Source organism: Herpailurus yagouaroundi, unplaced genomic scaffold (assembly GCF_014898765.1).
Source record: "Herpailurus yagouaroundi ecotype Mexico unplaced genomic scaffold, PumYag 159, whole genome shotgun sequence".
Lineage (NCBI taxonomy): Eukaryota > Metazoa > Chordata > Mammalia > Carnivora > Felidae > Herpailurus > Herpailurus yagouaroundi.
In genome coordinates this window covers 44,038,903-44,053,717 of record NW_024412400.1, presented here as the reverse complement: position 1 = coordinate 44,053,717, position 14,815 = coordinate 44,038,903, and the positions used below count along the sequence as shown (strand labels likewise).

The 14,815-nt window shown below is 40.2% G+C and overlaps 1 protein-coding gene across 8 annotated transcripts in view; it reads right to left on the bottom strand.

Moving 5' to 3' along the window:
- The window catches only part of HPS3 (HPS3 biogenesis of lysosomal organelles complex 2 subunit 1), a 37,798-nt gene extending 23,204 nt beyond the window's left edge, over window positions 1-14,594 (bottom strand). For 2 of the 8 annotated variants that reach the window (XR_005792132.1, XR_005792134.1), the window contains exons 1-5: window positions 14,207-14,590; window positions 6,599-7,090; window positions 5,788-5,959; window positions 5,597-5,682; window positions 3,456-3,648 (exon numbers count right to left, since the gene is read on the bottom strand). Coding sequence is in view for 3 of the 8 variants with exons in the window: in XM_040480450.1 (XP_040336384.1) it covers window positions 3,456-3,648; window positions 5,597-5,682; window positions 5,788-5,959; window positions 6,599-7,090; window positions 14,207-14,423 (1,160 nt within the window). In the remaining 5 variants the exon portion in view is untranslated. Of the gene's footprint in view, window positions 1-3,455; window positions 3,649-5,596; window positions 5,683-5,787; window positions 5,960-6,598; window positions 7,091-14,206 lie in introns of all 8 variants that reach the window. The other 6 variants (XR_005792131.1, XM_040480451.1, XR_005792133.1 and 3 more) reach the window with 5 other exon arrangements.
- Between the last annotated feature and the right edge of the window lie 221 nt (window positions 14,595-14,815).

The window sequence follows — 14,815 nt, the reverse complement described above, 5'->3', positions numbered from 1 at the left end:
GAGACACAGAATCCAAAGCAGGCTTCAGGCTCTGAGCTGTCAGCACAGAGCCCGAAAAGGGGTTCAAACTCATGAACCATGAGACCATAACCTGAGCTTAAGTTGGATGCTTAACCAACTGAGCCACCCAGGCGCCCTGCTACAAAACCCATCTTGTAGTGAGTTCACAGAAATAATTTTTAGAAACAAATTAAAAAGTAGGAGAATTAAAAATGAACTGTGTTGAAATAAAAAAATAGAGCACTAAAGCAAACCTAGCATTGATCTTATAATAGAAGAAATACTTCTTCAATATGGAAGGCATTTCTGACATTTTCACAGTTGGGAGACTGTACATCATCAGTCAGGGCACTCTCCCTCTTTTTTGGGTGGGCGGGGGGGCTTCCACTCTATTTCCACAAAGTTCTAGGACATGAACTCTGGAGTCATGACAATAGCTGGAACAGTAGCACCGCCACTTAGAAATCAGGAATAGGGAGTTAGCACCAGGAAGTAAAATGAATTAGAGAGGACTTTGAGACAGTGAGAAGCAACCAAGCACCGTGGTAGGGCCAGAATGACAGGTGAGAGTAGCTACAACCATAAAGATAAATGGCTGTTAGGGTCCAGAAATTAAAAAGGCTGGTCCTCTGATTCACCTCCACCTACAGTAATCCCGCTATTGGCTATTGTTGGAATACTAAGCAGCAGTAGAAGAGAAGAATGAAGTGAACTGAAGAGTGTTGGCACGGAAAGACATCCAGGGTATGCTCCTAAGTGAAGCAGCAAGGTGCTGCATGGTGGACATCATATGATCCACTTCCATAAAAAACAAATCATAGTATAAACATACTGTTTTTTTTTTTTTTTAAGTTGGATGAATATACACCAGTTGTTGACATGGTTGACTTTGAGGAGTAGGATGGGGGGAGGGGGGGGAGGGGCTTTCCCATTTATATAAGGATGACATTTTACATGATTTTATTGTTCTTAGTTTCTTTTTTTAAATTTTTTTAATGTTTATGTATTTGTGAAAGAGAGAGAGAGACAGAGCACGAGGTGGGAAGAAGCAGAGAGAGAGGGAGATACAGAATCCGCAGCAAACTCCATGCTCTGAGCTGTCAGCACAGAGCCTGACCTCAGGCTCGAACTCACCAATGGCAAGTTCATGACCTGAGCCAAAGTTGGATGCTTAACCGACTGAGCTACCAGGCACCCCATGTTCTTAGGTTCTTTTAAAAAAAATTTCTATTGCTTTTTTTTTTTTAAATATACCAGTCTTCAAGAAACTTTTCAAGACAAATTTATGGGTCAAGATATTTCTAAACTACATACCTATTGGATAAAGCAGTATGTAAAAATGAGTTCAACAGTATAGGATTTTAAAAATAGGTTTGGGGATCCTATTTAGGGGCACCTAATGTGAATTTAGGGGCACCTGGCTGGCTCAGTTTGGTTAAGTATGACTTTACATCTACATAATCAGATAAAGATGATAGTGTTTTTGTATCAATATTTTGGGACAGAAATTAATATTTTATTTCTTCTTTCTCCCTCTAGTTTTTCTTTAGTTTCTAAGATGGTATTGTTTCCTAGGTTCTTTTGCATCCTTGAAGATCCTTCTATTCCTTCTCTCACTTTCTAAGCATGACCTTCACCAGAGTTTAGTTTTCCAACTACTTTTCTCTTCTACACACTCTTGGGGGCCATGCTCACTGCTTTGATAATCAGCTCTTTTTTGATGGTAATAAAACATACATTTTCCTCTCTTTTCTAATCTTCGGTCCTGTGTCCAAAAGCCTACTTAACATTTCCCCTTAATATTCCCTAAGTGCCTCCAACTCAAATGCCTAAATTAAGCTTCTCTTTTGCCCCACCTTACACCAGCCTCCATTCTTTCATAAAAGCAGACTCCGGCGGGGTTTTCCATGGCTCTCCCTTCCCACCATCCCATCAGACACCAAGTCTTGTCATTCTCTCGCCAAGGCCTCTCCCATCCATTCTTCCTTGTCCTCTCACTGCTATTGCCCTGCCCAAATACAGCCCCTCATTATCCTGCCTGAACCATTTCAATAGCTGATTCATCTATGTTCAATCCATCCCCCATAACAGCCACCACTAATTTTCCTAAAACAATGCTCTTACTATATCACTTTCTTGATCAAAACCCTAAAAAATTTCCTTAATTTTCAAACCCCTGAGCTCTCTCTCAAGCATTATTTGTAACACTTCTCTGCATTTCAGCTTCTTCACAGTTAAAGGACATCACTATGCACAACACGTTGGAAATGGAGACTAGCTACCTCCAGGATGTTCACTTAGGAAGCACACAACAGCATTTCTCCTTACACCAGACAACGGGAGGAGAAGGCAGCAACCACAATACGGGTGAGTAGCAGAATCTCCAGGTGAGTTCTATGCTGTCAGAATATACTTCCTGTGGCTACTGATACCACCACTCAGTTGAAAAAATAATTAAAAATCACTGTCCTATGCAATTAATTAGTGGATGCTCCCGCAAAACTAGACGTAGCCTTTGTTTATAGTCTTCCCTCTATCTAGAATGCCTTTCTCTTCTAATCTACATCTGTCAAATTCCAACTAGCTTCTCTCACTTCAAACACAAAAAACTTTCGGTATGACTCAGCCAGAAGTAATTTCCCTCCTTCCAGTACCTACACCACTTTCACAAAGGCTTAAAGTATTTTTCACAAATCCCCTAGTATTTGTGCCCCATGTATGTGTCTCTGGCCTTCTCTTATGCTATTGCTTTAGAAAGCAAATGCTGTACCTTATTCACAGTTGCTTGGCCAGAGGGCCCAATGCAGTGGCTTGCACATAATCTAAGCTCAAAAAACAGGAAATAGAACCAAAAGCACCAGTTACTGCTGAGATTAAAAGAAATGAGACAAAAATCCTGCTCAGGAACCCAGGTTACATGCCATCATATTAGGGTAAGGCAACTCAAAAGGTATCTGCCACCAATTAGCCAAATGTCCTTGTCCATCCCAACCTCTGGATTATTTCCCCATTTGTACTAATCAGAGGGTGGAATCAGGTAGCCTTTCTAGCTCCTTCACAGTTCTAAGCCATTATGAGATAACTCAACTCATACAGAAAGAATATAACAGCAGAGAAAAAAAATTAGGAAATCTAAAAAGAAATCTAGAGATGTCCTGACTGGCTCCACTGACTTTTCATCGAAATTCTCTATGAAAATATTTCCTCAGAATGAACTGTATACTTCCTTACAAAGACCCCTAGCCAATCTAAGAAAATAAAACAAAGGCAAAACCAGAATCTAAATATCTGGCATTGAAAATGTAGATATGGGCCATCAAAAGACAGAGACACATCATTAATTTATAGTACTATATATAATTTCACACAATTCCCATTTAAAGATTTAGGAAGCATGTCAGGAATTTACAGAAGAGTAAGTGACTCCAAGGCTAGCAAGAAACACTGTAACATACCTTGTAATGACATGCAAAAATTGTGGTGTGAGCACTGCCTGCTGAGACTTCTCAGGATACTGGTAAACTGACATTAATTCAACAGATTTGACAACCATGTAGAGATAGCCCACATGAGGTAATGAGAAAAAACAAAAGAGACTCAGCAATTCTTTTTCCTGAGACAATTTTTTTCTATCAGAAGTAGGAGAACCTGCATGAAAAAAATGGGGGAGAAATACCACGAAACCAGTAAATAAAGGGAATCAATATCTTCACTTTTCTAAGTAAAAAAGCCTATCAGTGGATAACCAAAGAGTTGTTTAGGGAATGCCAGTAAGAAATGAAGAGGGAGTGATAGAATTAAAATATCACCATTTTGCAACCCCTAATAAATCAACAGATCTAGGTAATAGTCATCAGTGCTATTAACATCACAAAAAGAGTCAATCAGATACCAGGTACCTTCCAACAGAAGTCAGCATGACTTGTGCTACCCAATCATCATCTTCATAAACATCACCATCATCATCATCTAATCAAGACTAGGTCTAGACCAGCATTGTCAAAAGAAATATAACATGAGCCACATATGTAATTTAAAGTTTTCTAGTAATCACATTTTAAAAAGTAAAAATAAACAGGCAAAATTTTAATAATATATTGTATTCACCCATCATATCCATATTACCGTTTCAATGAGTAGTCAACAAAAAAATCAATGAGATATTATATATATATATTTCTGTACTAAGTCTTCAAGATATGGCATGAATTTTACACCTAACACTATATCTCAATTTAGAATAGTCACATTTCAGTGCCCAACAGCGGCAGGTGGCTAACGGCTACCATACTGAACAGTATAGTTTTATATCTAACTACCAAATCACAAGGAAATATAGGAGATACAGGAACATGTTAAATGACACTGTGGGGAGTCAATCAGCAAAATTCAGATTATGGGAAATTCTGTGGTATTAATCCAACTTCTTGCTAAATCGACTGCAAAGAAAAGAGAGGAAAAGGGAGAAGTTGACCCTCTAGCAAGGCTATGGGCCCTGTCTGGTCTCCAGCTTTGTCTAACAACCCCCTCTCCCTTGCTCTCCTCCCTTGCTTCTCTCAGTTCCTCAAATATAAGATTTTCCCTCTACCACAACACCTTTGTTGCTTCCTCTGCACCAACCCTATCCCCAAATCAGCCTTGATTCATTCTTCAGATCCTCTTTCTCAGGAAGCCTTCCCTGACCCCTAGATGAGATTAATATCTTTATTATAGGCTCTCAAGGCAGGGTTCTTTTCCCACAGAGCATTCATTTCAGTGTGTAACTGTATACTCCTTTTTGTGATTACTCAGTTAACATCTGCTTCCCCCCACTCCCAAGACAATAAGCTCCACGAGTGCAAGTACTTTGCCTAGTACTGTTCATTACTGTTCCCTAGTACTCAGCCCAATACCCAACACAGTAGGTAGTCAATACATGTTTACTAAAAGAAAGAAAAAACTAAAGGAAGGTTATGAACACGTTTAATCAGAATAATGTTTATGTCGTTCGGTCTCTAGGCAAGATCTAAAGATGTTAAGCAGGCCAGAACTAAGCACAAAACCCAATGGCAATTCTCAGTCTTGGCTGCCCATTAGGTTCCAGGGAGCTTTTAAAAACTACTGATGCCCAGGCACCATAGTTGACCAATTAAGTCAGAATCTCCAGCATGTGGAGCCTGGGCATCAGTATTCTTAAAAGCATCCAAGCAAACCCCATGTGCAGCAAGGCTGAAAACCACTACTCTGAATGAATTTCCATTCGGTCCACATTTTCCACCTTGTTCATAAAGCCATCCTAAGAAGCTCCGCCAAATACCCAGCTAAACCTCAGCTAAACCCCGGCTATAAAAAGGCTCCAATTTCCCTTTTTGGGCCAAGTAATCATTTCAAAAACAGAAACGGCTTTTGTCTGTCATGTCTTCTCCATGGCTTCTCCTAGCAGATACAACTTCCCTTTTCAGTGCTCACAGGAGCACTCCTTAGCATTATTTGCTAAAGAACTTGTGTAAGGTCCCAGGGAGACTCAGTAGAAGAACCTAACATAATACCCGCAGCAGTCTTTCCTCCCAGCCCAGAGCCTTTTCACCTCATTACGCCATTGCACTGACATACTTACCTGTTTGGTAAATGGGTAGCAGCTGAAGTGAGTGCAACTTGATGTCATCAGATAAGACAAGGGATGAAATATCAGGAGCAAAACGTCTGTGAGTTTAAAAAAAGAGAGAAAGAAGGAGAGATCTAATTTCCATGTACTTCTAAGCACATAAATACATATTAAATGCTGGTGAATAAAAAGCTTTCTAATACTTATAAAACAGGTGCTGAACGTGGTAATATTTTATGGTTTTATCATCTAATCCAGTTGACTCCAGTGTAACAGATACTCCAGACTGGCTACTTTTTTCACCAAGAAGTTCCACGGGCTTTTGACAGATAACAAAATCATCTGAGTCAAGCTGCAAAGTTTCATTACTGATGCCTTAAAAAATAAAATTTAAGAAAAGAATTTAATAACTCCAAGTACTACTTGAGTGAAAATTAAATTTCACAACATCCTCATATCAATTAAATAAACATACAGTAACTTTATTTATACACAGGGACATCTCATATGTTTACAAGGCACTATGGTTTTGAGAAGCCTAACATTTCCTCATGTATTCCTCACAACTGATAAAGTACAACAGGATATTATCATCCCAATCTTATACATGAGGAAATTGAAACTCAGAGATGGTATTCTTAACCCAAGGCCATTCAACTTGTAAGTATGAGACCTGGGACTAGAAACTCCTCCTCAGCTCTTCCATTATTTCTATTGACAGGTATATGCTGAAACACACTGACATGCTATGGAGGAAGATATGGGCAGCCAGATCATAAACCAAAATCCCATGTATTAGGAATAACTGAATCTATAAATAATGTGGCTTGGTGGTACATATATATATATATTAGTGGTATGTATACACACACACATATATATGTGTGTGTGTGTGTGTGTGTATATATATATATATATATATATATATATATATATATACACTAGAGCCCTTTAGATATTACCAGAAGGGTTTTCTCTACACCTAAAATAAGAAAGCAAGCTAAATTCATTTACCTTCTGTCCGTTTCATTGGATTGTTGATCTTAAGTGGCTGGTAGTTAACACTCTCTCCAGTTTTAGGGTCTGACTCCAGTTTCACGATTAAGACTTCTAAGTCTGACATGAGAGCAACATATCCAACACAAAATGAAATTTCAACAGGAACAATATTATCTATGTGTATAATTAAAGACCGTTCAAAGTCTAATATTGAGAATTCTTCACTAATGATCTGATACTTCAAACTAAATAAGACTAACTTATTTGTGCAACCAACAAGAAGGTCTCCTTTCACCGGGCAACAGGAAATGCACAAGGGGGCCTCAGAAAGCGGCATTTCAATAATAGACATCTGGTCTCTGAAGGTGTCGCTTAGGGGTGCCTCCACTTTATGTCCAACCATTCGGATACACACACGACAGTTTTCAGTCCTTTTACTTCTCCAGTTCACATATGCACGTAGAAATGTAGCTTTGTTTTTCTCTTCAATTGCTGCCAAATAGTCTCCTGAGAAGAAAGTAAGATTACACTTAGAATGTGTAATTAGAAACAACCACTTACCTTGTGACATGAAAAGGAACTATTAGTGAATTCTAATGTGAATGGTTGAATTAAACATTGACTCAAACAAAACCTTAATCAATAGGATCTCAGGTGTGTGTGTGTGTGTGTACATATATATATCTATATCTATATCTATATATATACACATGTGTATACATATGTGTACATGTATATATATATACGTACATATATATATGTATATATACATTTAAAACATGTTTTTAAGTGTTTTATTTTTGAGAGACAGAGACAGAGCGCGAGTGGGGGGGGGGGTGATCAGAGAGAGAGGGAGGCATAGAATCCAAAGCAGGCTCCAGGCTCTGAGCTGTCAGCACAGAGCCCAACCCGGGGCTCAATTTCACGAACTGTGAGATCATGACCTGAGCCAAAGTCAGATGCTTAACTAACTGAGCCACCCAGGTGCCCCCCAGATCTTAGGTATATTTTTAACTGACATTAGGCATTTAGGTTCTGAAATAAATCTCTCCCCATTATGTCTTATGTGATTCATGTTGCTTGCATAGAAATTTTAGTTTTCCTTATCTTAGCTCTGAATGTTTCCTGTAGGTTGAACCCCGCTTCTCACAAGTCACACTTTCATGTCAACTCGGAGAAATAGGATAAAGCTGAACATATTGAATAAAACTTAAATCCAATTGATTTTCCCTCAACTGTTGATTTTATATTTTTTAAATTATAATTTTGTAGTTATTCTCTGTTGTGAGAAATCAGAGTGGTAAAGAGATGCAAAATGAAAAGCATAAACCCTCCCCTGCAGTCCAATCTGTGAGAAGCCAGTGTTAACACACACAGCTTTCTCAAATACACATAGATCACAGAGTAGTGTTTTGTCTTTCTTCTTTTTCACAAAAATGGAATCACACCGAATATATTTAACAATCTACTACTTCTAAAAATTACCAATAAATCTTGGCCTCCAGGTCAATACATGGGTATCTAACATCCTTTTATTAAAATTATCTGCATATTAGATGTATACATGTGCCATAATTTATTTAACAATGCCCTATTGATACACATTCAAGTTTTTCTAGTTGTTCTGCCACTTTACTTCATGCTGTAATAAATAGGCCTATACCTACATTTATTTCCTAGGGGTTTGTTTCAATGGCATGAATTCCAAAAAGTGAGAATATTGGGCCAAAGAGCAGGTACGTTTTAAATTTTAAGATGTTGCCAGATTCAGGGCATCTGGGTGGCTCAGTCAGTTAAGCATCTGCCTCTCAATTTCGGCTCAGGTCATGATCTCACAGTTCGTGGGTTTGAGACCCGCATTGGGCTCTGTGTTGACTGCATAGAGCCTGCTTGGATTCTCTCTCTCCCTCTCTCTCTGCCCCTCCCGCACTTGTGTGTGCATGTGCTCTCTCTCTCTCTCTCTCTCAGACACACAAAATAAATAAACTAAAAAAAAAAAACCCAACTCAAAAAAAAAAAAAAAAAGATATTGCCAGATTCTATCACAATTACATAACAGGAATTCATGTTGCCAGGAGCATTGTTTGAACATGCCTGTTTCCCCATATCCTCACTAGTACTGACTCAATGTGATGGGGAAACATGGACTCTTAAGGTTATTGTAAGTTATATTTTCCAGACCATTTCTAAAGCTGGCCATCTTCTCCTATGTTTATCAGCCATGTATAATTTCTCTTCTGCAAGTTATCTACTTTATTAGGATGTTTAATTTGTTTTCCTTATTAAGAATAGCAGCTCTCCGGGTAAAAGTGATATTAATCTTTTGTTGCTCATGAATAGCAAATTGTTTTTGGTAGTCTATTCTTTGACATTTGACTTCACTTATGGCATCTTTTACCATAGTAAAAATAGTCAGATATGTATGTAGTCAGATATGTATCATTTCCTGCTTGGCCTCTGAGTTTCCTAATTTGCTTACACAGTCTCCTATGTCCTCCAAATTACGTAGTTATATTCTTACATGTTCTAGTTTAGCAGCTTCTTAATTTAAATTTTTAATCTTTAGAACTTTGAGGGGGAGAAACATCAAGGTTTTTCCAAATGTAGAATCTACTATTTACTAACAGTATTTGGTAAATAAGTCCTTTTCTAATGAACTGAAACTGAAACGCTGTTGTTAGCATAATGACTTCCCATAAACACACAGCAAGCAAGCAGCCCCTTTCTGTAGACACTTACTGGGCTGGCCAGGTCCCCTCCTCGTCCGAAATGAGCCAACCTTCCAGAAGGGCAAGGCTTCTCCTGATGCTAGTTCCTCTGATACCACAAAAATGGAACCTACACCTTTCATTCCCTGGGTATCTTGGCAGAATACCTAAACGTACCCTGCAGGCTTCATAAATTTGCTCACTCTATTCCAGAGAAGCAGTTTGGATGGAGTTGGGTCCAAAGATGCCTTCCTAGAATTTCCTCAGTATATGATTTTTGTTTTTCTTTTTTTTAAGTTTATTTATTTTGAGAGGAAAATAGAGAGAGAGAGAGACAGAGACAGAGAGATAGAGAGAATGTGGGGGAGGGGCAGTCTGTTTAAGGACACTTAGGCTGTTTCCATGTCTTGGCTATTAGAAATGATATTACAATGAACATGCAGGCATAGATCTGCCATATGCCACATTTTGTTCATCTTTTCCTCAGTTGATGGACATTGGGTTGCTTCCACTTCTTGTCTCTCAAAAAAAAAAAAAAAAAACGCTGCTATGAACATTGGTGTGCAAGTATCTGGACAAGTCCCTGCTTTCAATTACTTTGTTTCTATACTTCCAGAAATGAAATTGCTGGATCATATGGTAATCCTATATTTAATTTCTCGAGGAACACCGCGCTGTTTTCCACAGCAGCTCTACCATTTTACATTCCTGCATTGCACAGGGGTTCCAATTTCTCCACATTCATATCAACACTTGCTCTTTTCCTTCTTTTTTTAAATAACAGCCATCCTAATGGGTGTGAAGTGGTATCTCATTATGGGTTTGATTTGCACTTCCCTGGTGAAAATAATGGTAAGCATCTTTTCATGCGCTTGTTGGCATCTGAAGAAATGCCTATTTGCCCATTTTTGAATTGGCTTTTGTTGCTGTCATTAAGTTATAGGAGTTCTTTATATATTCTGGATATTAATCCCTTGTCAGATATATGCTTTGCAAGTATTTTCTTCCATTCTGTGGATTGCCTTTTCAATCTGTTGTTAGTGTCCTACTGTCTTTGATAGATGCAAGAAAGTTTTAATTTGGTGATATCCAATTTACTTTATTCTTTTGTTGCCTGTGCTTGCATATTCAAGTTAGTAAATGAATTTTAAAACCAAGAATATTTGTTTAGTTAAATAAAATTGTTTTATTCATGCATCTATAAACATACACTTATTTAACTGATAAAGTCTATATACCTTTTATATATAATCTCCAAACTGTAGATAGTGCCCATACTGTTTTCAGCTTAATAACTTGTTTTATAATAATGAATTAGAACTTGCTAAGTGTGTTTACCTGATGAACATTATGATCAGAGATTTAGAGTTCTCTCAGTTAATCCTCACAACAAACCTTCATGAAACTATCTCATTCTCCACTTTATAGATCAGGAATCTGGGACTCAGACAAACTAGGTAACTTGCCTAAGCAACACAGCCAACAAATGATAGAACTGGGACTCAAACCTGGATCTGGTTAGCTCAAAAGCCGATGCTCATTCCCCAATAATGCTATTTCTCAAAATGTTAAAAAAGAGATACAAGTCTAAAGGAGTCTGCAGAGGTTAATAGCTCTTTATGAAAGACAGAAACTAAACTCTTTTTCAATTTAATTTATTTAAACAGACGAAAACAGTTCGCCTATTTCTCCCACTGCCCCCACCAATTAGCTTTGTTTTCTTCTGTTGTCTTTCTAGTTTCAGATTCTACATATAAAAAATCATATTGGATTTGTCTTCCTCTGTCTGACTTATAAACTTTTTTAAGCATTATATGGTCAGGACTTTATTCTACTTATTTTACAACAGCTTCTGTCTTCGTTAAGTAAATTAGAAAAATGTTCTCATATTTATTCTTTTTTTAATGTTTATTTTTGAGAACGTGCATGCGCGTGCAGAAACCGGGAGGGGCAAGAGAAAGGGAGGCAGAATCTGAAGCAGGCTCCGGGCTCTGAGCTGTCAGCACTGAGTCCAACATGTGGCTCGAGCCCACAGACCGTGAGATCATGACCTGAGCTGAAGTCGGACGCTTAATCGACTAAGCCACCCAGGCGCCTCTCTCATATTTATTCTTAAGCTAAGAGTCACTGATTTTTAAAAATAAGAAACTTCCTGGTTAACACTAATACAAGATTAAGGAAAAGGCAGCACTCCTATGACAAAATTGACATCAGAAGGCAGAAATAATATACAATGCATCAAAATATGTTTTATGGCTTTAGAAAAGTTAAAAGAGCACAGGGCTTGGGAAGGATGTAATAGACAGACTCGTTTAATACACTTGTGCTAAAGAACAGGCAATGAGGGCCATGTGGTCTTGTCCTCCCTGCCCAACCACCTTGAGACACCCCATAAACAAGTGTCCAGCATGAGAGCTCCCACACAACACTCAACTCTGGCTACCGGGTCTTTCTCCTTTGAGAGCAATAAGTTCTCACATCTCCTCTTCCTCAGTTCACACACAAAGCCTCAATTAAGTTTTCATTACTGATAATGATGTTAGGGGCCCCTGTCCTTCAAATTTCTATCTACATTCTCCCTACCACCCCCAAATTTTATAAAGGAAGAATAGCATCCTGCTAATTAGAGATTAAAAAATGAAAATGTTTTCTACTTGGGTAAGAGAGCTGCAAAGCACTTATAGTAAATATAAATGGCTGATGTAAAATTCATTCTGTGTTTGACAGGGGGAGATTTGCTACAGAGGAAGACCCTAGGCACTTAGAGCAGGAATTCCCATGTCTAAATTACTGTGAATGGGAAGAAAGAAACCAAAAGGAAAAAGCTGGAAAGTGGAAGACAAGTTATCTGGATATCAGCATAGCGAGGAGTCATCTTTGTGTAGAATAATAGAAGCTGTACCCAGGGGTTGTACCCGGTCTTCTTCAAGTTGAGGACTGAAAGTTACCCTTGAGCTATCTGACCCATGCTAAGGCACATACCACATGGCTCCTGAACTTTCTTTAGGACAGCCAACTGGATTATAAAAACGTCTTTGTTTTTCAAGTCCTCATTAATCAGGTTACCATGCTACTCGCTGCTTACAGCAGCCAGTATGGCTCTAGGTGGTTCTCAATCTTGGCTAAATATTAGACCCACCCCCGTGCTGGGCCACACCCCCGAAAACTGACACTTTCTGTGAGGTTGTGGTCCAGGCATCAGCACTTTTTCAAGTTCCCCCAGGTGATTCTGATGCACAAGTAGTGACATCCAAGGGTCCCCAGAATCACCACTACTGACAGGCAAGAAGACCAGAGGTTTACATAATGTCTGCCGCTTCCAATTCTAGAATAAACATCGATTTGGAAAAATAGGTCAAATCATGTAAATATGTCTGCTCTCTCTGTCTCTGTCTCTGCCCCTTTCTCTCTCTCTCTCTCTCTCTCTCTCTCTCACACACACACACACACACACACACTCACACACACACACACACACACACACACACACCCCACACCTTGAAACTGGGGAGTTTGCCACCCAGTAGAGCTCTTGAAGGTGAGAACCTCCATGCTTAAAAGAGGAGCCAGATGAGGAAAACTACCAATATTGAAAGATGATTAAAAGAAAGATTTCAGTACAAATACCCAAATCAGAATCTTCTGCTGATAGAGAACACACAGATCTAATGAGTGGCTTTCAAAAATATCTGTGGATCAGTGGGGGCTTCTGTTGTCGTCTTCGCTAGTCAAAAAGCAAAAATAACAGCACAATAAGTTGTTCATAAAGCAAAGACATCCAATGTTTGAGGCTGTTTTTTCTCTTATGGTTGCAATTAATAGTCGGGCTTTTCATTTTTAAAAATATGTATCTTTACTTGACAAAATGACCAGTCATATATATCATACTATGGATGATACCCCATAGTTTTTTACTGATCCACAAAATCCCAATGTCTGGAAATCACTGATCTAGTAATTCAACTTTTTTTTTTTTAAACAGAGACTGAGACCCTAAAGTTTCTATAAACTCACACCCAACCAGTTGCAGACACAGTAGGAATTAGAATGAGATCTCCAGTCCTCCAAGTTCATGCTCCCTACTTTATTAGTAAGCCCCTAAGCCATAGGCTTTTCCACCATAAATACTGCCACTTACACATTTACACCACTCTTGAAAACCAGAAATCCAACTTTAAGTGGATTATTAGGCAGTTAAAAGAATCCTATGATAAATCCTTCTGTAATCTAAATACCTCCTATTTTTAAATATTGAATTTTTCTAAAATAGAATACACTCACACCTGATATATCTCTTGGTGCTGCTTCACATTTCGGTGGGAAAAGGGTAATGGGTGTTATTACACCATTTTGTCGGGGGCGGGGTCTATGGCCTGAGTTCCACTTACATAGATTTAAAACCCAGCATATAATGTGAGCTTTCAAAAACCGACAAGAAGTCGATAAAGGTATAGATGTAAAAGGACTGGCCACGAGTTGGCATATTTATTGAAGCTGGAAGTACTGGGGCGCAGGATACTATTCTCCCTACTTTGGTATGTGTTTGAAATTTTCTATACTTTTGAGTTTGGGTGTTTGGAGTTTTATTGTTTGTTTTGAAGTGTCTCGGCTGAGTGGAACCCAGCCACCCAACCACGGGCCTTTCTCCTGAGCATGCGAGATAAGGAGCATTCAGATGCAATCCCTCCCCACCCCCCACTAGAAGCAGGCGCTCACCTGCGGTTGCCAGGACTACCAGGGCGGCGCAGCTCAGAGCACCTTCAGCAATCAGCCGCCGGATCCCCAACACCATCCGGCAAGTTCCGGGAAGCACGAAGTCCTCTCCCCACCCAGAGTGCCGCTGAGGACGCTCGGTCCTCTAGGAAGGAGGCCCCAAGCTGGGGTCCAGGCACCCCTTGGCCTCGCCATTACTCACCTGCCTCGCTGTAGGCCAGGCACAGCACCCTGCCCAGCGTGGAAAAGGCGCACCTCGGCTGGCACAACTCCTGTCCCGCCACTGCGAATGCCTCCACCTTACAGCCTGCCGCCACGAAGAGAGCGTCGCGTCCGCCGCCGCAGAACCGCTCCGGCTCCAACTTGCAGGGCACCACCTGCTGCGACCCGAACGGGTGCAGATTGTACAGCTGCACCATCCTGGCGACCCACTGCGGGGCAGCCGGGCGGGGCGGCTCCCTCCTGCACACCCCGCGGGGCGCCTGGAGACCCCGTGCCGGTCACCGGAGCTGGACCACTTCCGCCAGCGATTGCACAGAGCCGAGTCACGTGAGCTCCACCCGGGTCGCCTGCGGCTCCCCTTCTTAAAGTGGCTGCTAGTTACGGGGCAAGGCCCGGCTGGGGAGGAGTCGCCTCTGCCCGGCGCACCCGCGCCCCACAGGCCCCTAGTCCTGGGACTTGGACCTGGCCGCCCTGTGCTGGCTCTGTTCCGCGCTGCGTGGTTGACGGGCCTAGAGACCTCTGTGCCCCTTCATTCGTCATTTTACAGTCCTGTTTTGGGCTGGGCGAGATGTTTAGGCCCTTGAGTACG